At 39.8% G+C, this 28,000-nt stretch overlaps 1 protein-coding gene across 1 annotated transcript; it reads right to left on the reverse strand.

Annotated features, from left to right (window-relative positions):
• On the reverse strand, positions 1-25,244 carry LOC127161395 (ribonuclease inhibitor-like). Its single transcript, XM_051104161.1, has 2 exons — positions 25,030-25,244; positions 1-219 (listed from the first exon to the last, which is right to left on the reverse strand). The coding sequence occupies exons 1-2, from the start codon at positions 25,221-25,223 to the stop codon at positions 42-44; spliced, it is 372 nt and encodes a 123-aa protein (XP_050960118.1). The 5' UTR covers positions 25,224-25,244; the 3' UTR covers positions 1-41.
• Between the last annotated feature and the right edge of the window lie 2,756 nt (positions 25,245-28,000).

Here is a 28,000-nt window from a genome sequence, read left to right on the forward strand (position 1 = left end):
ACATTTTTACACAGTTATTGTGTTCAATAATATAATAACACTCACCATAGTTTCTCTAGTTTACAGTGTGGATCCTCCAGTAGAGCAGAGATCAGATTCACTCCTGAGTCTCCTGGTTTGTTACGGCTCAGATCCAGTTCTCTCAGGTGTGAGGGGTTTAATCTCAGAGCTGAAATCAGAGCAGCACAGCCTTCCTCTCCAATACTGCAGTTAATCAACCTGCAGAAAGTGAAGAACATGAATGATCTCAGAGATTGTGTTTAAATTTTAGGGTGAGAGTGTGTTTGTGTGTTTGTTTATATGAGCAAAAAATGTTTCTATACATCAGGATCAGTGGTATAGACATTTCAACTTGCCAACACAAGCACAAGCTGAGAAACTAATTTAAATGCACTCTACCCACATGATTCCTGATACTGAACTAGTTTATAATTTTCATTCTTCAAACCTTTTCTAGTGCTATATAGGCAATAATGTGATGAAATCTAGGAAAACCCAACACATGGTGAAATTTTACCTTTTTTAGGTTTTAATTCCATATGAAAGCTGGGTTCAAGCCCTTTTTATTTTGTCCATAGCTTGAATGTAACAAAAGTTATGACTATTTTAAGCTGGCTGATTTTCAGGAATATAATTTTGAGAAAAATGAGTTTAAATTGAGACGGCTTTCACTTTCACTTTACAGGTTTAAAAACAGCTGTCCGTCAGCAGCGCTATACTGCATCATTACACAAACAGACCAACGTTTAGTGATCATTAAGTGAGCAGCTCCTTCAGACTGTGTTGTACTCTTGCGCTCCGCCATCTCACAATAATTTATATTTTGTGACTTGTGTGTGGTAGTTTACAATGGGGCTAAAGATCTATGTAAAAGGCACATCTGAAATAATTACAGACTTATGTAGCAAATGAGAATCGTTAAAATTACAGGTTTCTGTTTTGAAACAAACGTCTTGTTATTTTTTATTTTTTTATTCAATGTAATTAAATCAACAGATTTTCAGTAACTGAAGAATATAAAAAGGTGGTATTTGGGAAAAAAAAGAAGAGATAATCACCATAATTTTAATTACAAATTATATTTAAAAATAAGATATCACTGACAAGACACAAACAATCCTTTAATTGAGATACTGTAAAGCCATATTAAGTTATTATGGGACCTTCAAGCAGTGTAAGAATCATTCACAATCTTTTTCTTTATAATAAAACATACCTGTATTTTATATTTAAATAAATACATTTTGCAATGTACTCAGTTAATAAAAGTAAATTATCAGAATCAGAATCAATACAAAACATATTACTTTAGTTGAAATATTTGTATTAATTTTTTGGACATTTTGCCCCATACTGGTGAGGCCATCGTTGCCACCTCATATATTTCTTTATTTTCCCTTTGGAAGTGGCATTCAATATTCATTTAGCTGAAACCTCAGAGGCGACTCGTGTCTTCAGCCTGATTGTACTCTAATACTGGTGTGCTGTAATGACAGAAGCATTTCTAGATTCTAGCAGTAACTGTAGCTGTTATGTATAAAAAATAACAAAAACACTACAGTGCTGGTTTTGACGAAAGGCTCCATCAAAATATCACAATTAATAAGATAATTAATTTTAGTTAACTTTTGACCTCAGTATATAAATTATTATAAAAAAATAGATAAATAAACAGTGCTAACACATTAAAATGTTATACAACATAAAGGAAACAGCACTGAGGTTCACTTTAGTTTGAACCAGATACTGAAGCAGTCACATGGTTTTCAGATTATTGAAGCTTCGAATGTCAAAGATCATGTGTTTTTCTCAAAACGAATCAAGCTCCGATACAGTGCTTCAATAGGTGTGTTCGACTTGAAGCACGGCTACAGACGGCAATCAACGAGATTAGCCGAGAGGAGTTGGAGGCAGAGTTAAAAACGGAGCTGTCAAGTCAGACACTTTCTGGGGACGGCTCCAAGATGGTGGCATGTTAAGATAACTTTTAGTAGCTCTGCTGACAAAAAATAATATAACTTGCGTAAACTGTCTGCTTTCAACTGGCTACCTTGCACATCCGTTGTGTGCTTTATTAAGGATGTAATTGTGGCATAAATAAAAAGTGTTGAAAAATGAAAAGAACGACTACGCACTTTCTGCTGTTCCTGATCCCGGTTTTGGTAATACCCTGGATGCTCTTTGCTCAACTCATCTTCCCGACACTCCAGCTAAGCCTGCCTCTAAGAAAGGGAAAATGGGAACCTTGGAAGATGTGGTCGCGATGTTATCATCTATTTCATTACTGATCAACGAATGCTCTGATTCTCTTGAAAGTTGGTACGTTCTAACGCTATGAAAATTGAGGGCTTGAAAAAGACTGTGGACTTTGTCTCTGCTGAAGTCAAAGATGTGAAAGTTGACCACCTAACTTCTCAGGGAGCAGCGAATTGAGACGTGTGAAACTCATTTAGCTGACCTGGAGAGATACTCGAGGCGCTGGAACCTTCGGCTGAGAGGAGTACCAGAAAAGGAGAACATCAGGGATGAAGTCATCCGCATATGTGAGCAAACATATCCTGACGGCAAGGGCAAATTCTCCTTTGCTATAGACTCAGTTCACAGATTGGGGAAAAAGCAGAATCAAATTGGCAGCAAGTCTGTCCCTCGCGCTGTCATAGTACAGTTTACATCGCACATTGTCAGGGATGCTGTGTGGAAGGCAGCGAAGTCTTCTGCTTATTTGAAAGACAATAGGTTGCGGTTCATGGAAGACCTTACTCCACTGGACAGAGAAAAATGAAAGAAGCTGTGGCCAATAGCAAAAGAAGCACACGCAGCTGGAAAAGCTGCATACTACGTGGGCACACGCACCTTCATTAACCCTTTCACACGTGAGTTTAAAATATTCTAGCTGAGCCCCCAGAGTGAGTTTTTTTTAGGCGACCGTTATTTAGAACGTATAGCTTTATTGTTTCCATGGCGACGCGTCGTGACACAGCGCAGCCACAATAGCGCTGTATGACACATGTATCACTTTTATATGGTTTTTCCCTTTGTATTATTAATATTCACGAACGTGCTCACTGTATTATGAAATATCTGATATTCCGATTCTGAAATATGTGCACGTGAATGTATTTGGAGGTTTAAACACTTTTATAATGAGCGTATTAGTTGATCTATGCTGAGTGATGGGCGCCGCCATTTTAGTTCGCGCTGAATCCGAGCTGTGGGATTTACAAAACGCAAATTCATCCTCTCCTCCCAAAAATATTAAAGTAAGTCTCTGGTGAGCTTGGAGAAGAGCAGAGTAAACATTATAGTTACCTACACAATGTGTATATGATATAAATAAATCATGTCGTCAGATAACATTTGTAAGGCTCATTATTGCCGCTTCCATAGACATCGGCGTGTAGTTTGCTAACTATAAATGCATCGTTTTACTAGGATGTATGTGTATGTAAATGTCTGGAACCTAAAATAAGCATTATATGGTTGAAAACACGGAATAGTTGCGATAATATGATAAGCGCTCAGTGCGTCTGATCTGGCTCAAAGCGCCAAAGCAGATTTGAATTCAGCAGTTGATCACGTGACGCGCTGAACGTTCGAATCACACCGGTGTGATCGTACGCTCCAGGGACCAGCCAAGAATGATCACACTGGTGTGATCGTACGCGTGAAAGGGTTAATGGTATTGCAATACGTTTGCCTGCGTATGCTGAAAAAAAAAAAGAAGACTCAGACTTTCTTTTTTGAACATAGCTCCCTTTTATGGACCAGGTTATCGTCTACAAACTTTACGAACTTCATTTAAGTTTTCGATTATCAACTACGATCACATCTACTGATGATGCTCTGGCATTGTTACGGCTCGTGTTTTTGTTAATGTATTTTTTTGGGCAACCAGTTGTCATGTCTTGACGGTAGGAATTTTTCTCAGTATGTTCAGCTGAGCTACATTTCTCAGGTTTAAACTCACTACTTGTTGTGCTGTTTTTGCACTTACTGTAACTTTTTTGTTCATTAACTTGTTCATTATTTCTATTTCTGTTATCTGTCTAAATGTCAGGGGTCTGAGAAATTCTGTGAAGCGTAAAGCTCTTTTTCTTTTTGGGAAGAAATACAATACTGATTTTTGTTTCTTTCAAGAGTCTCACTCAACTGTTAATGACTGTAACTTCTGGAGATCACAGTGGGGAGGTGATGCATGGTTTTCTCATGGATCTGAACATTTGGCAGGTGTTTTAACACCAAACAAGTTAGCTGATGATGTCCTACATCATTACTGTGTCCCTTGTGGGCATTTTATTTTTTTGGTTCTTTACACTAGTAATATTTTCTTTTTTTTTTAACAACATGTATGGTTACAATTCTTCAAATGAAAACAGGACTCCGTTTGAGGTGATTGAAAACAAAATTGTCTTTTGGCTAAACAAATATCCATCTGGTATAATTTGTATGGGAGGAGACTTTAACATTGCTCCAGATAATATGCTAGATCGTATGCAACCAAAGAAAGTTCCATGTAACTTGCTACTAAAAAGTCATATTTCTCAATAAAGGTTAAGTTAAAAATTAATGATAAAATATCAAAGATTTCAGAGTATTGCTCAACCTTTTACCGTACACTATGGCCCGGTTTCACAGACAGGGCTTAGACTAAGCCAGGATTAGGCTATAGTTCAATTAGGACATTTAAGTAATTTTTATAAGCATGCTTAGAAAAAAACATTACTGGTGTGCCTCTTGAGACAAAACAAAGGCACTCATATATTTTTAGATCAGTCAGTGCAAGTTTCTTTCAGTTGAAACAGCTCAGACTTACATTTTAGTCTAGGACTAGACTTAAGGCATGTCTGTGAAACCGGGGGGAAAATGTGTCACAATATGACGCTAAAGCCATAATCCTAAATGATTTCTTAAATTCAGAAAAAAATAGATTTTTTAGAAAAAGCTATGTGTGACCAACCTATTAGTTTAAAAGAAATAACTAATTCAGTTCATAACTTAAAAAAATAATAAGTCTCCCGGAACGAAAAGTCTAACCTCAGAATTTTATAAGTTATTTGCTGAGCAACTAGCCCCTTTTCATCTTTTAGTTTTTTTCTGAAAGTTTGTCAAAGTCCAACCTCCCATCTACCATGACTCAGGGTTTAATTACTCTTATTCCTAAACCTAAAAAAAGATTTGACCATTACTGATAATTGGCGGCCAATTAGTCTTTTGAATAATGATTATAAATTAATTTCTTCTATATCTGCTAAAATAACTAAGAACGTATTAAAATATATTATAGATTTCGAAAAATATAAGGTTGGTTTTAGATATACTAGATCATTCATATTTAACTGATGAAAATAGTTTTATTTTATTCTTAGATTTTCATCAAGCTTTTGACACTGTGGAACATAATTTTTTTATTTTCTTCTTTAAAGGTTTTTGGGTTTGGTGAGTTCTTTTGTGCAGCAGTTGAAACGCTGTATAATAATGCTAATTGCTCAATCAAACTCAAACATGGAACTACCTCTAGATTTGATTTAAAAAGAGGCATTAGACAGGGTTGTTGTCAGGCATTCACCACAGCCACCACCATCTGACACACCTCCTCAAGCGCCACCCACTCATTCAGCATCACCCGAATTCTGATTGCCTGCACCTGCACCTTGTTGAGCCACGCCCTATATAATGGACTCCCTTGCATTTACTCATTGTCTGGTCTACCGTTCACATGCTGTGTCTCTCTCCCGGTTCGCTAAGCCTTTGTGGAATTCCTCTGTGCTTCCTGAACTTGTGGCGTGGCTCATACTTGGACTTTGATTTGACTCACACACTGCAGTTAAGACTCTAATGTTCATCTTTATGTTTTGTCTAACTTTGACAATCGTTTTAATAAACGACTGGATTGAATTGTTACTCACCTCTCGTCTCATCCTGCCTTGTGTGTGTGTGTGTGTGTGAGTCTGTGACAGAAGACCAGACCGAAACAGACGACTATGAGCACCGAAACTCCAGCCACAGCTAATCCCCTCGCTGAATTGGTGAATGCACTCACAGCGGCGTTTCAAACAACATCTGCGCCGCTATCCACCTCGGGATCTCCCATGGCCATGCCCGCCATGTTCGCGGGCGAGGCGGCTGAGTGTAGCGGTTTCCTTCTAGAAGTTAACCTGTTCATACGGATGCAACCACAACAATTCCTGTCAGAAAATGCTAAGGTCGCCTTCCTCACGTCCCTATTCACGGGTAAGGCTCTTCAATGGGCAAAAGCTATCTACATTTACATTTACATTTACATTTATTCATTTAGCAGACGCTTTTATCCAAAGCGACTTACAGGTGGGGAATACATCAAGCGAATTGTCCTAAAGAGGCAAAACGACCTACGAAGTGCTCAAATTACCATATAACAGGCATTGTTCAAATAAGTACAAGCTAGAAAGGGAAAACAGTAGAAAAAGATTATTTTTTTTTGTCAAGTCAAGTAGTGTTGAAAGAGATGGGTTTTCAGCAGTCACTTGAAAGTTGTTAGGGAGTTGGCATTCCGGATAGCGGTGGGAAGATCATTCCACCAGCCAGGAACGGTGTAAGAGAATGTTTTGGAAAGTGCCTCTATGTGATGGTACAATGAGGCGTCGCTCACTGGCGGATCTCAGAGTTCTGGAGGGAGTGTAGATTGGTAGCAGTGAGTGGAGGTAGGCGGGTACCGAGCCTGCGATTGTTCTATATGCAAGCATCAGTGTCTTGAATTTGATGCGAGCTGCAATTGGGAGCCAGTGCAGGGTGATAAAGAGAGGTGTGACATGGGCCCTTTTGGGCTCGTTGAAGACCAGTCGTGCTGCTGCATTCTGAATCATTTGTAGACGTTTAATTGTGCATGAGGGAAGACCGGCTAGAAGAGCATTGCAGTAGTCCAGCCTGGAGATGACCAGGGCCTGGACAAGAAGTTGTGTGGCCTGCTCAGTTAGAAAGGGCCTGATCTTTCTAATGTTGTGTAGGGCAAACCTGCAAGATCGAGCAGTTTTAGCAATGTGGTCTTTAAAAGTCAGCTGGTCATCAAAGATAACACCAAGATTTCTGGCAGAACTTGATGAGGTAATTGTTAAAGTACCTAAATTGATGGTGAAATCATGCTGTAGAGTTAGAGTGGCAGGGAAAATAAGGAGCTCAGTCTTTGCCAAGTTGAGCTGTAGGTGATGTTCTTTCATCCACTCCGAGATGTCCACCAAGCAGCCTGAGATCCGTGCAGCTACTGTTGGATCATCTGGTTGAAATGAAAGATAGAGCTGCGTGTCATCAGCATAGCAAGAGAGATACATGGTAAGACAAGCCATGTGCCTGTATGATGGGCCCCAGTGATGTAGTGTAAATGGAGAAGAGGAGGGGTCCAAGAACTGATCCCTGAGGAACCCCAGTGGCCAGATGATGTGCTTTGGATACCTCCCCTCCCCAGGCCACCCTGAAAGACCTACCTGTGAGATAGGATTCAAACCAGCGAAGAGGAATCCCTGTGATACCCAGTGATGAGAGGGTGGACAGGAGGATCTGATGATTGACTGTGTCAAAAGCAGCAGAAAGATGCAGCAAAATGAGTACTGATGATCTGGAGTCAGCTTTTGCAATCCGCAAGGCTTCAGTGACTGACAGTAGTGCAGTTTCAGTTGAGTGGCCACTCCTGAACCCTGACTGGTTAGCATCCAATGAACTGTTCTGTGCGAGAAACAGTGATACCTGGTTAAAAACGACTCGTTCAAGTGTTTTTGCTATGAATGGAAAGAGAGAGATCGGTCTATAGTTATCTATAAGTGAAGTGTTTAATGTAGGTTTTTTTAGCAGTGGGGTTACCCGAGCCTGCTTGAATGCAGTGGGGAAAGTGCCTGTGAGGAGAGATGTGTTGATGATGTGTGTAAGTGCTGGTAAGAGTGTAGGAGAGATTGCTTGGAGAAGGTGGGAGGGGATAGGGTCTAGTGGGCATGTTGTAGGATGGCTGGAGAGGAGAAGTGTGGATACTTCTGCCTCAGAGAGGGGACAGAAGGAGAAGAGTGGGGTGTTAGCTGTGGATGTTGTCTGTATTAGTTCCTGTACGTGTGGAGCCGAGAACTGGCTGCTGATAGTTTTGTCAGTAAAGAATGTGGCGAAATCGTCAGCTGTTATAGAAGTGGTGGGAGGTGGTGCGGGAGGGCAGAGGAGCGAATTGAATGTTTTGAAGAGGTAACGTGTTACTGGAGCATTGTTGGAGCATTGTTGATCTTGTTGTGGAAGTATGAGGATTTGGCAGTATGGACTTGAGCAGAGAAGGATGAAAGCAAAGACTGATACATACTCAAGTCAGATGGATCTTTAGATTTGTGCCATTTTCTCTCTGCTGCCCGAAGTTTGGAGAACATCGGATAGCCAAGGGTTAGGAGGGGTGGCCCGTGCTGGCCTGGAAGAGAGAGGACATATAGCGTCTAGGCAAGAAGTTAAAGTAGAGCATAAGGTGGCAGTAGCTGCATTAACCTCTAGAGATGAGAAAAGGGTTGTAGAGGGAAGAGAGGAGGACACTACAGAGGAAAGATGGGAGGGTGAAAGGGAGCGTAGGTTTCATCTGAAAGTAACAGGTAGAGGGGTTGGAGGTGTACTGGCAGTAATATGTAAGTTGCATGTAATGAAGAAATGGTCAGAGATGTGTAGGGGTTTAACCAAACTGTTGTCTGCAATGCAATTGCGTGTGTAAATTAGGTCTAGGTGGTTGCCCGATTTGTGAGTGCTTGTAGTAATAAGGTGTATTCCAGTACCCCCACCCCTCCCAGTGTGACGAGGGGTGTGAGAGAATGAGAAGTTATTGGACAGAGCAGCAGGGGTTGGACGAAGGGAGCAGCAGTCTTCTGGACGAATCCAGGTCTCAGTCAAGCCCAGGATACTAAGTGTCGAATGTGTGGAAAAAGCGGAAATGAAATCTGCTTTGTTAACAGCTGACTGGCAATTCCAGAGGCCGACAGTAAACGAGGAAGTTTCAGTGGAGGAAGTGACGATAGGGCGAAGGTTAGTGAGATTGCGTTGGCGTCTGCGTGTGATGTTAGAGCGTTGTGTGGAGATAACCGGAATGTATTGAAAGCACATGACAGAGGTGGAAAGAGGGTGCAAGCAGGGAGTGAATGAAGGGAAAGTAAGAGGAGTACCTAAGTGCGTTGTCGGTTTCGTTGCTCAGTTAAAGTCGCGCAGGAAAAAGTCGCAGGTCTTTACCCTCGTCGGACTTCACATGAGGAGGCTGAACACGGCGGCTGAACGCTTCCGCTGACGCTTCCGCGTCAGCTCACAGATAATGAATATATACACAAGCGAATGGAATTGGAGTGATAACAGCTGGGCCCGCCTCCTGACTGAAGCCCAAAGTCTATATCTATGCAAATGCCTCGAATTGAAACTAAGAGCGAGATGCTTTGCACTTAAGTGCCCGCAGGAATTCCGACAATCCTATAATTCACTCCTATGAACAATTTACCAGTCATTTCTCCGAAGTATTTTCAACAACCGCAGGTCAACTCTCCACATCGGATCTGCTCTTCCGGTTACAACAAGGAAACTCCACCATCCACGAGTACACCCTCCATTTTTCGCACGCTGGCGGCGGCTAGCGGATGGAACGAGACCGCGCTGCTCGGCGCCTACAGACAAGGCCTCAACCCACAGATTCGCACTGCGATGGCGTTATACGATGACAGCATTGGGTTAGAGGCATTTCTACAGAGGACCACACGCGTATCACAACGTCTAGCCGCCTGCCAGCCCACAATAGCCGACCTCGGTGGTTGCTTGCACCCCAGTACCAGAACCCATGCAAGTGGATTCATCTCGCCTCACACGAACCAAAAGAAATCGGCGAATCATGAACGGATTATGTTTGTACTGTGGACATTCCGGTCACCTACTGCGCATCTGTCCCATACAACCCCCACACCCCGTGGTGAGTACCCTTTCGACTGAAGTGGAGACTGCTTCATTAACTCTAATACCTGTAACTTTGCATACTTCTAAAATGTCACTTTGTGTTTCTGCCCTGGTAGACTCGGGATCATCTGGAAACTTCATCTCGCAAGCCTGTCTAGAAAAGCTTCAGTTGCAACGTTGTCAGCATAAACATACCCTCGCAGTCAAGACGATACAGGGAAAGCCACTGGGGCGTGGGAAAATCAAGTATTCATCACCAGTCATCACACTGCAAGTTGGATTGTTTCACACTGAGGAGTTAAGGTTTCTGGTACTGGAGGGCTCCACCGTCAGCGTCATCCTGGGACGTCCTTGGCTCCAGTTACACCACCTGGAACTCAGCTGGGATCCATGTGACATCATCCGGTGGAGTGAACACTGCCACACTAACTGCCTGGTCAACCTACCCACCTCTGTCGTCGCACCCGTGTTCCTCTCATGGACTCAAATTGAGAGCCCAGCTCCAGTTTCCACCCCCAAGATCCCAGCTGAGTACATGGCGTTCCAGGATGTATTCAGCAAGCAAGCAGCCACCCTTCTACCACCACATCGGCCATGGGATTGCGCCATCGACCTGCTGCCGGGGTCCCAGCTCCCCAAGGGGCGAGTTTACCCTCTGTCCATCCCAGAGTGCCAGGCGATGGAGGAGTACATCAAGGAGGCCTTACAGCAAGGATTCATCCAACCATCCACCTCACCGGCCGCTTCCAGCTTCTTCTTCGTAGGCAAGAAGGATGGAGGTCTGCGTCCCTGTATTGACTACCGGCAACTCAACTCACAGATTATCCAACAACCATACCCGCTCCCTCTGGTTCCTGCCGCCCTCGAAGAGCTTCGTGGAACCCAAGTCTTCACGAAGCTGGACCTGTGGAGTGCATACAACCTCGTTCGTGTGGGAGACGAGTGGAAGACGGCGTTCGTGACGCCCACCGGCCATTACGAGTACCGGGTCATGCCCTACGGATTATCCATCAGTCCTTCCGTCTTCCAAACGTTCATGAACGAGGTGTTCCGGGAGTTCCTCCATCGGTTCGTGATTGTCTACATTGACGACATTTTTATCTACTCCCGGAACATGGCCGAACATCGCCAGCAGGTCCAGCAGGTCCTCCACAAGCTTTGTGAACAGCGTCTGTATCTCAAGTTGGAGAAATGTGAGTTCCACCATCCATCAGTACAATTCCTGGGTTACGTCATCTCAGCCGAGGGCGTGCAGATGGACCAGGGGAAAGTGACAGCAATCCTGGACTGGACACTACCCACAACCATCAAGGAACTGCAACGCTTCTTGGGATTCACTAACTTCTACCATCACTTCATCCAGAACTACAGTTTAACATCTACGTCTAGGCCTTCTGGGTACCGCTCACCAGTCTCTGGGCTCTGGACACCCCGGCAGTCAACAAACCCTCTCACTCCTCCAATCCCGTTACTGGTGGCCCAGTATGCGCCGGGATACCATCAGGTATGTCCAGGGCTGCTCTGTCTGTGCTATGTCTACCTCACCCCGACAATTACCCACAGGCAAACTGGTACCCCTACCTATCCCTCAGAGGCCCCGGTCCCACCTAGGAGTTGACTTCGTGACCGATCTCCCGGCGGCCGAAGGTAACACATGCATTCTGGTGGCAGTGGATCGCTTCTCTAAGATGTGCAAATTTATTCCTCTAAAGGGTCTGCCTACAGCTATGGAGACGGCTGAACTTCTATTCCAGCACCTGTTCCGGCACTTCGGCCTGCCTGAGGAGATCGTGTCGGACCGGGGACCTCAATTCATCTCTCACGTATGGAAAGCTTTCTTCAAGTTTCTTGGTGTTTCCGTTAACCTCTCTTCCGGTTATCACCCACAGACCAATGGCCAGACAGAGAGGAAGATCCAGGAGCTCGGACGTTACCTCCGGTCATACTGCTATGGAGATCAGCACAGCTGGAACCGGTTCCTCCTGTGGGCTGAGTACGCACAGAACTCTCTCCGCCAAGATACCACCGGCATGACACCTTTCCAGTGCGTACTCAGTTACCAAGCAACCGCTGTTCCCCTGGACGGAGGAACCCTCCAACGTTCCAGCTGTGGACCACTGGTTTCGGGAGAGCGAGAGAGTGTGGGACTCAGCTCACCACCATCTGCAGCGGGCTGTGCGACAACACAAGCACTTCGCCGACATCCGAAGAAGACCTGCTCCCAATTAGCAACCAATTAGCACGGGACCTCCGACTTTGCCTTCCCTGTCGCAAGCTGAGTCCCCGCTACATTGGTCCGTTCACGATCCTGAGGCGGATCAACGATGTCACCGTCCAGCTTCAGATCCCTCCCAGGTACCGCAGACACCCCACTTTCCACGTCTCATTAATAAAACCCTTTCATCCCTCTGCCACAGAACACCCGGGAGCTGAAGCGGAACCCCCTCCTCCAGAAGTCCTGGACACACCATCCATCTACACGGTCCACGTGATCTTGGACTCACGGCGTCAAGGGGGCCACCTCGAATACCTGGTCGACTGGGAGGGGTATGGACCTGAGGAACAGTCTTGGGTAGCTTGTGATGATCTTGGATCCTTCACTACTACTGGACTTGCATCAAGAACACCTGGATCATTCTGCCCCTCGTGGTCGAGGTCGCCCTCTGCGTCGTGTTCTGGTGTCGGGAGCCGCCAGTGGAGGGGGTGGGGGGGGGGGAGGGGGTGGTGTCAGGCATTCACCACAGCCACCACCATCTGACACACCTCCTCAAGCGCCACCCACTCGTTCAGCATCACCTGAATTCTGATTGCCTGCACCTGCACCTTGTTGAGCCACGCCCTATATAATGGACTCGCTTGCATTTACTAATTGTCTGGTCTATCGTTCACATGCTGTGTCTCTCTGCCAGTTCGCTAAGCCTTTGTGGAATTTCTCTGTGCTTCCTGAACTTGTGGCGTGGCTCATACTTGGACTTTGATTCGACTCACGCAGTTAAGACTCTAATGTTCATTTTTACGTTTTGTCTAACTTTGACGATCGTTTTAATAAACGACTGGATTGAATTGTTACTCACCTCTCGTCTCATCCTGCCTTGTGTGTGTGTGTGTGTGAGTCTGTGACAGTTGTCCTATCTCCCCGTATCTTTTCCTGCTTGTAACCCAATTATTATCTGTGCATGTTAAAAAAAAAAAAAAAAAAGTCAATTGCAAGTAGAGAATTTATAAGTCAGTTAGCCGATGATATGACCCTTTTTTTGAACAATAGTGACCAAATTCCAGTTGCGGTTAATGTTATTAATGAGTTTTCTAGTGCTTCTGGTCTCTATCTTAAAATTAGTAAGTTTGAACTTATGACTGTTAAAGATGGTGATTTAACAAGTATTAGTAATATTCCCATTAAAGATAGTGTTAAATACTTAAGTATCATTATTGTTAAAGACCAGCTGAAAAGATGTTCTCTGAATTTTAACCCCATAATTGATAAAAAAAAAAAAAAAAATCAAAATTTTGGCTTTAAAGAGATCTGTCTCTAAAGGAGAGAGTTCTCCTTACTAACTCTATTAGTAAAAATATTGATAAAATGCTTTTTGATTTCCTATGGAAAAATCGAACACACTATGTTAAAAAGACTGTAATTATGAAATACATATGAGAATGGTGGCCTTAATTTCTTAGATTTCACCACTATGAACCATACATTTAAGATTTATTGGATTAAGCATCACTTAAAAAGCCACAGTACTGTCTGGAATTTTATTCCTCAATATGTATTTTCAAATATTGGTGGTCTTAGTTTTGTTTTGATGTGTAATTATAATATAGATAGAATTCCAGCTAAGTTATCTGTCTTCCACAAACAAGTGCTCCTATCTTGGTCATTAATATATAAGCATATTTTTTTCTCCACATCACTATTTCATCTGGAATAAAAGAAACATTCTTTACAAACACAAATCTCTTTCTTTTTTTTTTAAGAACGGGTTTGACAACAATATTAAATTGGTTAGTCAGCTATATAATAAAGGAGGAACAGTTTTTTCTTATGAGTTCTTTTCTTATTATAAAACAGCAGTTACTCAAAAAGAATTTGCAATTGTTTTGGTTCAGTCCCTTCAGGTACTCATATGCCATTTAGAGGTATTGATAAAGACCATTCTCCTGATTCAGTGTCCTTTGATGTTACTAAATCTTATGTTGGTAAAATCTGTTTTTCATCAAACCTCAAGAATAATAATAAAGCTATTCATACTCTTTTCAAAAGAGAAACTGTTACTGTGCCGTATGTTTTGTCTCATTTGGTCTCTTTAATGAATGGAAAATTGATTTGCTGGAGAAAAGTATGGCTGTTACCACAAAAATATCATCTAAGAAATAAGATTAAAGAAGTTTCTTATAAGCTCATTCACAGATTTTATCCAGCAAATCATTATTTACAAACATTTAAAAAAGGAATAAATGTACATTGCATTGTTTTTGTAATGAGTATGAGGAAACTGCCTTGCACTTATTTTGGCACAGTACATACAGTTACACTATGGTGTAAGGTTCAAAAATTTATTTGTGAAAATATTCAGTGTTTAAGACCTTGTTTACTCTTATGGGAAAATGTACTCTTTGGCTTTACTGACTATCCTGACCAAGAGGAACAGTACTTTTACTTAATTAATGTATTTATTCTATTGACCAAATTTCACATTCATAAGTGTATATTTACTAATAATAATAATAATTAAAAAAAAATGGTTTTGTTGAATGAAATATGTATTTGTATTGACACTATTCGAGACTCTGTGAATAAAAAAGCTGTAAGAACTTTGAAAGTTTGTGAATATTACAATATATTTATTAGATTTTATATATATATATATAATACCCGATCATCGCACACACAAACATTAGCCGCATCTTGTGTTTTGTCCTCGTGTCTTCATTCAAGTGTTTGTTTGTTAGGAAATAGTCAGTCTTTCGGTGGGTGAACGCTGCAAGGACCGATCCCTGTGGTACGCCCATATTTATTTATAGAAGTGAACATCTCTATACTGCCCTGCAAAGGCAAAAGACCTTAACTTCGATTTTGGTCAAAAATGAGTTATTGATATTTTTGGGACATTCAAGGCATCCTTTATCATGTGTATAAGTATCTTGAATCAATTTAGTTGTTTTTCCGAGAAAATAATGAATTGTCTTAACCGAAACTTCAAAAACCCCTGGAGAAACCAAGGCAGAGCACCTTATATCACCAGTTACCCCTCTTTGACTTTGTTTGGAACGCTCAAATTGAGTTAGGGCATTCTGCCTTTGTTTAGCCGCACGTCAGTATAAAGTTACAATGCTGACTCAGAGTTATATGGTGTTTTGCCTTTGTTTTACTGTCCACGTTTTAAAATTAACAAACCATCCAACAGCATTTACTGATAAACCTACACTAATAGTCTCTGTTTCAGAATTTCATGATCTACAGAATCAAAAGCTTTGGTTAAATCAATAAAAAGAGCAGCACTATGGTTTTTAAGAGGGATGCATGATATTGGATTTTTACAGATATGCCAATATTTTTCATCTCATTTTGACTGATACTGATATATATCCTTTTGTTTGGAAAGTTAGTTTTTAACAAGAACTTATTTGTTAGGATTAAATAAACAATAATAAGTGTTTGTTCTTATTACATCTATTCATGCTTTCACTTTATACATTTAAAAACTAAACTGGAAAAATTGTTATGCTTAATTAAAAAGCACAACAACAGTAAAACAGTGGACATAACAAACTAGTTGGGTAATATTTATTAACAAAAATGAATAAAACCAGACATGGCATACATCACATGTTGTATTATATACTGACATTAAATTACAGAACTGCTAGCAAAACATAATCAAACAAACTAAATTAACATAAATAAATAAATAAAAATTATATATATATATACATATATATATATATATATATATATATATATATATATAAAAGAAAGTCTCTAAAGCATAACATGAGGTAAACAGCAAATATGACAAGATTTTCAAAATGAAAACAAAAAGTAAAACTCCCCGTGGATTTTTTTCACAAGAACTATGCCACGAACAGGACATAATTCATTCTACCACTGTTAATTCGTCAGCACTCCCATGTCCCATTTGTAAAATGCATGGAACAAATTAAAAATGTGGACCTAATTAATTCAATTTATTACAAAATCATGTCTTCCACCCCCACTTTACCACAGTAAGAGATGCAGATATGGATTAAAAGCACATTTAACCAAATAAATTAAAATTAAAAAAGATTATAGGAATTAAACCAAAAAAATCTAAATATTACGTTTGAACGCAATTCATGACCAACCAGCAAAAATAAAACTCTAAAAATCTAAAAAGGGATGGATTAAATAGGTTCTTTTTGAGTAAAATATGGACAAACCAAAAAATAACCTGCAGGGAATGTTTTGACCCAGTGAATGTTCCTACCCAGGTTATTAAAAAACATTTAACCTAACTGGAATGTTCCTAGAATGTTCTCATTTGGTTCCCAAAAAAATAACCAAATGGGAACCATAGGGGAACGTTCTGTGTTTGCTGGGTTGTTGTCGCTCCACTCTGCTCACATACTCTGCTACTAATAATAAAAATATTAACAAAACCATGTTTAAGGAATATTTACCAGAAAAAAAATTACCAGAAAATTGTAAATACACAACACAGTATTTCTGAAAAAAATTATCCTTTATAAATTCATTAGACATGCTTTTGATTATTAAAATGTAATAAAAACTTTTAAAAATAGACAATTTAAACATAAAATTAATAATTAACAAAACTTGAATTAACCCCTTTAAATAAAACTATACATATTTCAGTTTTCCTTAAAACCATGTAATTTTTGTTAAACTTTTAATAAATTGATGTTAAATTCTGCAGGATTCATGATTTCAAATAATTAGACATGTTTTTTTTATAATTTTTTATGTAACCATTAAAATAGAGTCTACAAAAATTAAAACTGAATTTAGGATAAAATCCTTTAGTTTGTTACTTGCATCTGGTTCTTATTATTAATAACAAAGATAAAATAACAAAAAATGACTATGTCATGATATAAATTGTTGTTGTGAAATAAAATTACTATATCATGAAATAAGATTTGACTTTATCCTTTAAGCTAACTTACCAATGTAGCAAAGATCTCTACATACCTGTAGACTCAGTAGTTGTTCACCATAATTCTGTGTAGTAGTACTGGCATGTGATTATTATTTTATTTATTTATATATATTTTTTTAAAGGAGGGATTTAAATGTTTTGTTTTAATAGATAAAATAACTATGATTTCCATTTGGATCATCTATTATTCAATTACTTTTCCTGTTTTTTTTTCGTAGTATCGGTTCAGTAGTAGTATCGTGATATTTTATAGTCAGGTATCGTATTGAAGTGAAAATTTTGGTATTGTGACAACACTACTGCCAACTTTAAAAAATGTGGATCCAACTTATCACCAGCCTGTTTCTTACTGTCTAAAAATTTAAGTGCCTTATTTACCTCTGAAACTGTTACTGCGCTAAAATCAAATACTTGGTCTACCTTAAAATGATTATCACGGGTTGAATTATTTGACTCATGAAGTGTACCAGAGGTCACAAAAGGTTTTGTTTAAACAGTCTATTATTTTTGCTTAATCCTTTATAATACATGACGGAAAATCCAAATTTAATTTGTTGAATGAGAATTTTAATATTTTTCCAAAAGGTTTTTAAAGTATTTAGATTATTGTGGCAGTTTCTAAAAGAAAGTAATCAACCTTAGCTTTTCTAATCACAGCTGTAGACACATTACGCAGTTGTCTGATAATCAACCAATCTTCCTTTAGATTAGTACTTCTAGCTGTAAATCAAGCCATATTACGTTCTCAAAGTAAATCTGACAATTCAGGGGTAAACCATACATTATGTCTGCCTTTAACTCTAAACTTTCTGGAGTATACTTTTTTATAAGATGGGTGAAACTTTTATAAAAATAACTCCATGCACTTTCAACATCTGGAATAAGACTATTTTTCCCCAATTAAAATGATATAGATCATGCAAAAAGTTTGTTCCATAAAATGTTTCATATCACATATAATAATAATATTAATACATGGTTTGGATTTGGGAATTTTTATATTACAGCATTTCACTAGATTTGTAGTGAGACACAAATCGTTTTTTTAAGCCTGTTTTCACTGAAGCTGGAGTTTTCCAGCAAAATAAAAGCTCTACTGCTGTTTCCGTCAAAATGAAAGTTTAAAAGTGCAGTATGAATTGCTGACAACTTTAAGGTTTAAATGGGTAACGTTACTGCAGTCTAAATTCAACATATCTCTTTGAAGTGTAGAAATAAGTATTGACAAGTATTGTAATTCCCTACTGTAGTGTAAAGTAAAAATAATATACCTATGAAATAATAATTTTCATTTATTTTACAATGCAATTGTTTTACAATATATGGCTATTACTGTCAGTAACAATAATAATAAAAAAATTGTTATTATTATAATATACTCGTTGTTTGGTCTCCTAAAATAAGTGTGAATATATTTTAGACTGAGACAGTAAACCACAAATAAAAAGAGTGTTGGGTCCCTTTAAAGTTCAGGCACAAGTCAATTCACTGACTTCTTTCTGACTTAAGTTTTCTTAGTTAAGAACATGAGTTGCTCTAAATTTTGAACTCTCAAAGTGCATTAGACAGAAGAATTTAACTTTAAAATGTACAAAATCATTTAAATTTTTTCCCCAAATGTTTGTTTATCCTTTTTTTTTTTTTTTTTTTTTATTCCAAAATATTCTATTGTGGACTTCATATCGTGATATTATTGTATCGTGAGATTTTGATATCATTACATCCCTAATAAATACATAACATCAATTGCTCAAAGATGGATCAAAGAGTGAGAGGTTTATACCTGACAGCGGAAAACAACCCTCTATTGTTAGTAAATCACTTGCATATGTGACTAAATCTTTACATACCATGCTGAATTGACACGCTACATGTAAACAATATTCTTTGTTGTATTTTCCTGTCAAAAGTTCCTTTGGAATTCTTCAGCAGCTTTTAAGAACTGCTGGTTTCTTCGGTAGTAGCAGCTTTTAAGAACTGCCGGTTTCTTCGGTATTAGGCGGAACTAATGCACAAACGACAATCTCATTGGCTGGTGCTCACCTATTATAGTCCCTGTTTTGATTTCAGCGAATCAGTTCAAGCAAATGCACACAACCTGATTAATATTCATGAACCCAGCAGCTCATTAATCCTTAGTGTGTTTTATATTGTTCTTAATGGTAGAGCTTTTTTTATTATGGTAGAAATTATATTATTATTATTATTATTATCAGTTTTATTGTTAGTTTTTTTCCCCCATTTTTTTAAAACACTGAATGACCAAAAAAGCACCACCATCAGTCCTAAGTTCAGTTAAAGTGACTAATATTTATTCATACATGGTTACCAAGTTTTAATTCTAAATTACTACAATTCTATCATTATCATATTATAATGCTTGACTGACTGATGTTAAGAGTGTACTTTCAGATATATAAAAAGCTGTGCCATTTTACAAACTATATATATATATATATATATTATATATATAGAGATATAGAGAGAGACACTTATCCCAGAGAGAGGTGACAAGACACTTAGACTGGATGTGACAAGACATGAAAAGAAAATAATAATAAATAAAAATACAGGGAAAAATTGTCTTTTATTCAACTGCAAAATTAAAATACAAAAAATGTAGGTGCATTTTGCAATCAACTTGTTCTTCATGAAATTAAACTTCTATTTTAATTAATTATATGCAGTAATAAACAACATGTAAACTAGAGCTTCAAAATTCTGGATAAATGGAGAAGCACAATTTGTTTTTTAATAAATTGGAGATTACGATTCTCTCACGATTCTGAAAAAAAAAATAAAACACTAAACAAAATAACATAATTTACTATGTTCTGACAAAATGTTCATTGCTTAAGGCTTTTAAAAATATATATTAATTTGAACAAAATAAAAAAGAAAATTCAATGAAGTTCAATGAGTCAGTGTCTCAATTCATAAAGACTTGTTTCACTATTGGAAGAGGATAAGCGTTACAATACATACGTGTTAAGATACTTTGCTTTTGATCGCTACTGTAGACAGTAAGTGTTTATACACAAACTATAAACTTTTATCCCAGTATTTCTGTTATTTAAGCCTCTTAAGCTCTGCACTCCCCTGCAGACCCACTGGTGGGTCCAAAATTGCATCAAAGTTACTGTAAAAAATTAATAAGTTGAGGAGCAGTGAACTAATTTGAAAGCTTGGAACCTCAGCTTTCTTATCCATGCCATCACTTTTGCATTTATGTTTCAAAGAAATAGCATAATAAGGTCTGAATCTGCGCCCAAACAAACAAACCCCCCTCGTGAAGACAACCTAATAATATTCATATTCATATTCACACCGCTCAAACTTCCCAAACACGAGTCATACATCAAATGAAAGCTCTCATTTACCAAAATATGATTATTTCATTGATCTAACAAATTACAGAAAATAGTTATCAAAAGAATCAAGACAATGGAAATTACTTATGTAAACAAACAAACTATTAAGTCACATTTCTGCTCCAATTACTACTTTTGTGTGCAAGAAGCGGCCAAAAACTTTATATCAACTCTTAGGTTGTTATCCTTAAAAATGAGACTACGCTTAGTTCCCCTTCAGTCGTTTCACTACGACGTTACATATGGGAACTCGCTTGAGTGACCAATCACCTCTGAGCTTTATAGAAAAGGCCAATGAAATTGGCGAGTTGATCTCATTCAGATTTTCGCTTCGGAGCCTCACCGCGACGAGCCTGCTTTTTTGTTTTCATTCAAGAAAACGTCATCTAATCTCCTGCAGAGTTACGCTCTCTCCAGAGAACAAGCGCGTCTACTTACCGCTGCAGCTCAGATCCCGCAAGGCGGCTGCCTGCATTGAAGAGAACGTGCTGGCTTCCTCGCACGCCAGCGAGCAACTGAGCGCACAGATTGTGCCGCGTCCTCCCTGGGCGAACCGGGATCTAAAAGAGCAAATTTCCTTACGGTCATTGAGAGGCATTTCCAGGTATGTATTTCCGACCGTGCGTTACTGGGTGCGGTAGTTTCCTCACCTCCATTGACGGTCATGATCGCTGTCTCACGTGTCTGGGCCGAGCGCACACTGAGGCAGCATTTGTGGATGGTTCATGCGCTCATTGCGAGTGTACGTCCATGGCCACGTTGAGGTCCTGCCTCTCGTTCTCGAGACGGCTCCCCTCGTCATCTTCCCGCGGCAGTTCGTCGAGCCAGAAAGGCTTTACGGCTGCTACGGCGAGGCGCTTGGGGGATCTCCAGGTGACAATGCAGAATGTTCCGCTGGGCAAAACCCTGTGGGCTTCCGCTCCACCACGTGGTTCCGTGGTGATGCCCAAACAGACCGCTCCCCCACCTAAAAGCGGGCCGAGCGTCTCTTTTGGTGCTCCCCCTGAGGAGAGGATGTCTACCTCAGCATCAGAGGGGGAACGGTCAGCAGATGAGGCGGACGTTTTGGCGGAGCAGCGCCCCTCCGCGGTCGCTGCCCCGTCCGAGGCGGACGCCGAACTGTCGGCTATGCTCCTCCGGGCCGCCAAGGGGATCGGGCTGGAGGTCCCTAAGGTGCCTCCTTCCGATCCTTCGAGGCTGGACGATTGGTTTCTGGGGACGAGGTCTGCGGCACTGACACGGGCAGCCCGGAGATGGTGGAAGCTGCTCTTTGGGGGACGGTAACATCTGTGCTCCCACTCCCGGAGGAGGGCCGGGACCTTCTGTGTGTTCAGCCGCCGTCGATCTACGGGTCGGCGGTACCCACCCACTCACAGAAAGAGCAATTTTCCACGTCTCCGGGTCAAGTGCTCCGGGATCTGCTGGTTGCGCCGTACTGGCCCACCCGAACCTGGTTTGTTGACCTCACGCTCCTCGCGACAGCCCCTCCCTGGAAGTTCCCCTTGAGGAAGGACCTTCTTTCTCAGGGGATGGGCACAATCTGGCACCCACGTCCCGATCTATGGAACCTGCATGTGTGGCTTCTGGACGGGACATGGTAGACCTCTCCGGCCTTCCACAGGCCGTGATAGAAACTATCACTCAGTCTAGAGCTCCCTCTACGAGGCAGACCTATGCTCTGAGGTGGGGTCTCTTCGTTGACTGGTGTGCCTCCCGTGGGGAGGACCCACAGAGATGTCCGATTGCAGTGGTGCTTTTCTTTCTGCAGGAGAAGTTGGAACGTAGGCTGTCCCCTTCAACTCTCAAAGTGTATGTCGCTGCCATTGCTGCATACCACGATGCAGTCGATGGGGCATCCATCGGGAAGCATCAACTGGTCGTGAGGTTCCTCAGAGGTGCGAGAAGGGTTAACCCTCCTAGACCGCACCTCATACCCTCTTGGGATCTCTCTGTCGCCCTTCCGGGCCTGCGGGGACCTCCCTTCGAGCCGCTGGTTTCAGTCGAGCTTAAGTTCCTGTCACTTAAGACAGCGCTCCTGACCGCGCTCGCCTCCATCAAGAGGATAGGGGACCTACAAGCCTTCTCTGTCAACGAAGCGTGCCTGGAGTTTGGGCCGGCTGATTCTCACGTTATCCTGAGACCCCGGCCTGGCTATGTGCCCAAGGTTCCCACCACACCCTTTCGGGATCAGGTGGTGAACCTGCAAGCTCTGCCCCCGGAGGAGGCAGACCCGGCCTTAGCGTTGCTGTGTCCCGTTCGTGCCTTACGAATATACGTGGACCGCACCCGGAGCTTTAGACGCTCCGAGCAGCTCTTTGTCTGTTTTGGAGGCTGTCTCCAGAGGTTGGCCCACTGGGTGGTAGATGCCATCTCCCTGGCATATGAAAGCCAGGGGGAGCCGTGCCCCCTAGGAGTTCGAGCCCACTCCACTCGGAGTGTTGCCTCCTCCTATGCGCTGGCGCACGGTGCCTCGCTAGCAGACATCTGCAGAGCTGCGGGCTGGGCGACACCTAACACCTTCGCGAGATTTTTTAATCTCCTCGTCAAGCCCGTGTCCTCCCGTGTGTTAAGGTAACATCAGGTAATTTGCGGGAGGCCAGCAGGTGTCGGCTTGCTGCGCCATTCCCACAGGATCCGTGCGCCATCTCCCAGTATGTTCCCTCCGGCGAACCCTGGGTCCCCCATGCCCCGCAGTCAGGACTAGATGCGGAGTAGTCCGCGACTGTGCTCCGACTGGGTCTCCTTCACCCAGAAGGTTGTGGCAACATGTCTCAGTATTATTCCACAGTCAGCCAGAAGGCTGTGTTTTCCCTCATATATCTATAACCAGAATAGATGTATTCAATTTCTTTATTCCACATGCCTAAACCACATGTGCTCCGCCCCCAACCCATGCTTCAGTACAACTGGCATCCCTATGGGGCCCCCTCTATTGGCCTCTAGGGTGTTGGGAAGGTTACGTATTGACTCCACTTTCTGACACGTCCGCCTGTCAGCGCTTGGTGTCTTGCGTAACGCAGCCTTAGGGTTGTGGCCTTTTCTATGGGTCTGTTCCCATATGTGACGTCGTAGTGAAACGACTGAAGGGGAACGTCTAGGTTACGTACGTAACCCTCGTTCCCTGAAGGAGGGAACGGAGATGTTACATCCCCTGCCACAACCCTAGGCTGCGCTGACGCCGGGCTGCGGCTCGGCTCCTCAGGAAAAACCTGAATGAGTGGATGCACGCCGCCATCTTATATACATGTATGTACGGGGGAGTGCCGTTGCATGCAAACTCCACTCGCCAATTTCACTGGCCTTTTCTATAAAGCTCAGAGGTGATTGGTCACTCAAGCGAGTTCCCATATGTAACGTGTCCGTTCCCTCCTTCAGGGAACGAGGGTTACGTACGTAACCTAGACTTTTTCTGTGCGCTTGCACGGCCAAACAACAGCTGAATGAGACCATTTTTATCAATTTACTCCAATGTATGTGAGTACGGTGCTCTTTTAAATTCAGGTATGCCAAAATCAGTAAAAAAAAAAAACTCTAAATATGCCACAGAGCTGAAGAGGCTAAATGTCTGTAACACAGAAATAATGATGTGTGGTTAAAAAGACTGTTTGTGTTGCTGTTTCTGGATCAGTAGCAGCATGAATGCAGATTTCTATGTCTTTAACACCTGTTTCACATTGTAAGTGTCAGTGGAGCGTGAGCAGCGCGTGTTTTGTCACTGTCCATATCAGTGAATGACAGCGTTCACATCGGAAGCATGATGATGACAACCCTCTGATTCATTAACATGACCAGCGACAAAACCTGCTTCTCACGCTCCACTGACACTCGTGATGTGAAACAGTCGTAATAGACATAGCTGAATCACTGTCATTTAGGAATAAGATCGCGTGGGTGTTTCAATCGAGATCGTGACCTTTAACAATTAATTGTGCAGCTCTAATGTAAACGCTGCAAAATGTTTTGCAAAGATTGTCACATTCTCCCATCGGACACATCGGATCTCGTCACATCCCTAATATAATATTATACTACACTGTAATTTTATATACAGCAAAAAACTAAAATATACAGTAATTTATAGGTGAAGCTGCTGCCAATTAATCACTGCAAATTTAATTAATTTTGGCTTACACTTGTATTTTGTTGTTCAATGGTCTATAAGTGTATATACAAATATACATTTGTTTTGGGCACATTCAGTATAATCATTGTATTTGATCATTTACATTTTGATTCTTAAAGGATTGTCACCCAAAAATAATAACTGTCATAATTTACTTCTCTTTCATTCCTAACCTGTATGACCTTCTTTATTCTGTGAAAAAAAAGATGATATTTGAATATTGTTGGCAACCAAAGTTTTGGTACCATTGCTTTCCATTGTGTGGACAAAAGACATTTTTCAAAATATCTTCTTTTATTTTCCACAGAAGAAAGTCATACTGTTTTGAAATGACTTGAAGTGATGACAGAATTTTCATTTTTGGGTGAACTATCCCTTTAAAACTTTTTTTTTCCCTTTAAAACTTTGTTTGCCAATATTTTCACACAGTTATTGTGTTCAATAATATAATAACACTCACCATAGTTTCTCTAGTTTACAGTGTGGATCCTCCAGTAGAGCAGAGATCAGCTTCACTCCTGAGTCTCCTGGTTTATTACTGCTCAGATCCAGTTCTCTCAGGTGTGAGGGGTTTGATCTCAGAGCAGAAATCAGAGCAGCACAGCGTTCCTCTCCAATACTACAATCAATCAACCTGCAGAGAGTGAAGAACATGAATGATCTCAGAGATTGTGTTTAAATTTTAGGGTGAGAGTGTTTGTGTGTTTGTTTATATGAGCAAAATGTTTCTATACACCAGGATCAGTGGTACAGACATTTCAACTTGCCAACACAAGCACAAGCTAAGAAACTAATTTAAATGCACTTTACCCACATGATTCCCGATACTGAACTAGTTTATCATTTTCATTCTTCAAACTTTTTGTAGTGCTATATAGGCAATAATGTGATGAAATCTAGGAAAACCCAACACATGGTGAAACGTTCCCTTTTTTAGGTTTTGATACCAAATGAAAGCTGGGTTCAAGCCCTTTTTTATTTTGTCCATAGCTTGAACGTAACAAAAGTTATGACAATTTTAAGTTGGCTGATAGTTATGATTTTCAGGAATTAAATTAAAAACGAGTTTCAAGTGAGACGACTTTCACTTTCACTTCACGCGTTTAACAAGAGCTGTCTGTCAGCAGCGTTATACTGCATCATTACAAAAACAGACAAACGTTTAGTGATCGATAAGTGAGCAGCTCCTTCAGACTGGTTTATTTTGATAGGTTAACTGGTTTCGTGGTGTTAAAAGAAAGCACCTCTGCAGCTTAACATAAGAGAAAGACAGCCATTTCTGCTTGCTGCAATAAATCACTATTTTTCTGTTTTGAATTTTGCCAAGATATTTTCAAAGATGATAGACAAGATGTTATAGAATAATAATGTAATGAAATCCTAATTCTGACAACAACAACAAAAAAGGACATTGACCTATTTTTTGTATTTCCTGAAAATGTCCCAGTGCAACATCCAACTGGTTTTCCCAGATCACATCACATATTAAGAGTAACATATTACTCTTGTTTTTTTTAAGATTGTGGGTTGGTTGAGAGGGCAGGGAAATTTGTAAAATATACATCGATCTTTTCATTTTTTTTTTCTCATACAGAATTAGGTAAAATAGCATTTATGAATGCTGTCCCCTCTTATGTAAATACTCTTCAAACAGATTAAAATATTCAAGTCTTGGTGCCACTGAGTACTTGTAAATCTGTTACTCATTAATTGGAGAAATATTTGTCAATTTGATAATTTATATTTTGTGACTTGTGTGTGGTAGTTTACAATGGGGCTAAAGATGGACCTATGTAAAAGGCACATTTGAAATAATTACAGACTTATGTAGCAAATGAGAATCATTAAAATTACAGGCTTCTGTTTTGAAACAAAAGTTTTGTTAATATTTTTCATTTTTATTCAATGTAATTAAATCAACAGATTTTCAATAACTGAAGAATGCAAAAAGGATGGTATTTGGGGTAAAAAAGATAATCACCATAATTATTTTAATTAAAAATTATATTTTAAAATATGATACCACTGACAAAATATAAATATATTTTAATTGAGATACTGTAAAGCCATATTAAGTTATTATGGGATCTTCAAGCAGTGTAAGAATCCTTCACAATCTTTTTCTTTATAATAAAAAATACCTGTATTTTTATTTAAATCAATCCATTTTGCAATGTACTCAGTTAATAAAAAGTAAATGATCAGAATCAGAATCAAAACATAAATAAATTATTTTGGTATTGCATGGTACAAGCATTGCTGAAAGTTTTTTTTTTTTTTTTTTTTTTTTGAATTAACTTAGATATTATGCAAAACATATTACTTTAGTTGAAATATTTGTATCAATATTGTGGACATTTTGCCCCATACTGGTTTTCCCTTTGGAAATTGCATTCAATATTCATTTGCCTGAAAACTCTGAGGCGACTCATGTCTTTAGCCCGATTGTACTCTAATACTGGTGTGCTGTAATGACAGAAGCATTTCTAGATTCTTCACTCCTGAGTCTCCTGGTTTATTCTCACTCAGATTCAGTTCTCTCAGGTGTGAGGGGTTTGATCTCAGAGCTGAAATCAGAGCAGCACAGCCTTTCTGTGTAATACCACAGTAGGAAACACTGCAGAGAATATTTAGAAAATTAAAGATGAGTTATTAGTGCTTGACTCATGTGTCCAATGTAATTGCTGAAAAACAGATGTAATACATATCATAGATACCAATTATTAAAGAAGGCACAAAGAGTGACTCAGAGTCAAGACACATTTTAATAGACTTCAGACTCAAACTGAAATTACTTCAGATTTGACTTAACAAATAGGACCCAAATATTCCCATTAATATTCCCAAAAGTACTTTAGAGAATATTTTATTACTATAAATATTACTAAAATATTATTAAAATTTTCAATCTTGAATATTGAAGAGGATTTAGTATTGTCATTTGTATTCAGTCTGCTTATAGTGGAGCATAACAGGCTGTGTACATTGCGATCATTTGTTTTCCTGATTTAATACTGAAAGCAGAAATATGAGAAAGCAGCACCTTTTTATTTTATTAAAAAAATAATAAAAAAAAATATAAATAATATATATATATATATATATATATATATATATATATATATATATATATATATATATATATATATATATATATTATATATATAAAAATATATAATAATAATAATAATAATAATTATAAATATATATATATATATATATATTTATATATATATATATATATAGAAATTATATAAAATTTGATATATATATATATATATATATATATGGCTTGATTTTTCTATTTAATTTTTCGGGATAAAAGAAAAGAACAATATTTGATCTCCACATGTAGGTGGACATGCAATTGATGCCCAACTGGAGTCCTCACTTGATGCCAAAATGAGTCCTTACTAGGGGTGCACCAATAC

The sequence above is a fragment of the Labeo rohita genome, unplaced genomic scaffold, assembly GCF_022985175.1.
Source record: "Labeo rohita strain BAU-BD-2019 unplaced genomic scaffold, IGBB_LRoh.1.0 scaffold_635, whole genome shotgun sequence".
In the NCBI taxonomy this organism is placed as follows: Eukaryota; Metazoa; Chordata; class Actinopteri; order Cypriniformes; family Cyprinidae; genus Labeo; species Labeo rohita.

Bases quoted from the DNA above. Each gene is read 5' to 3' on its own strand.
- LOC127161395 (XM_051104161.1), bottom strand. From the start codon at position 25,223: ATGTTCTTCACTCTCTGCAGGTTGATTGATTGTAGTATTGGAGAGGAA. The intron at 220-25,029 runs GTGAGTGTTATT...CACTTTCTGCAG, and splicing joins TGTAAACTAGAGAAACTATG to GTTGATTAACTGCAGTATTG.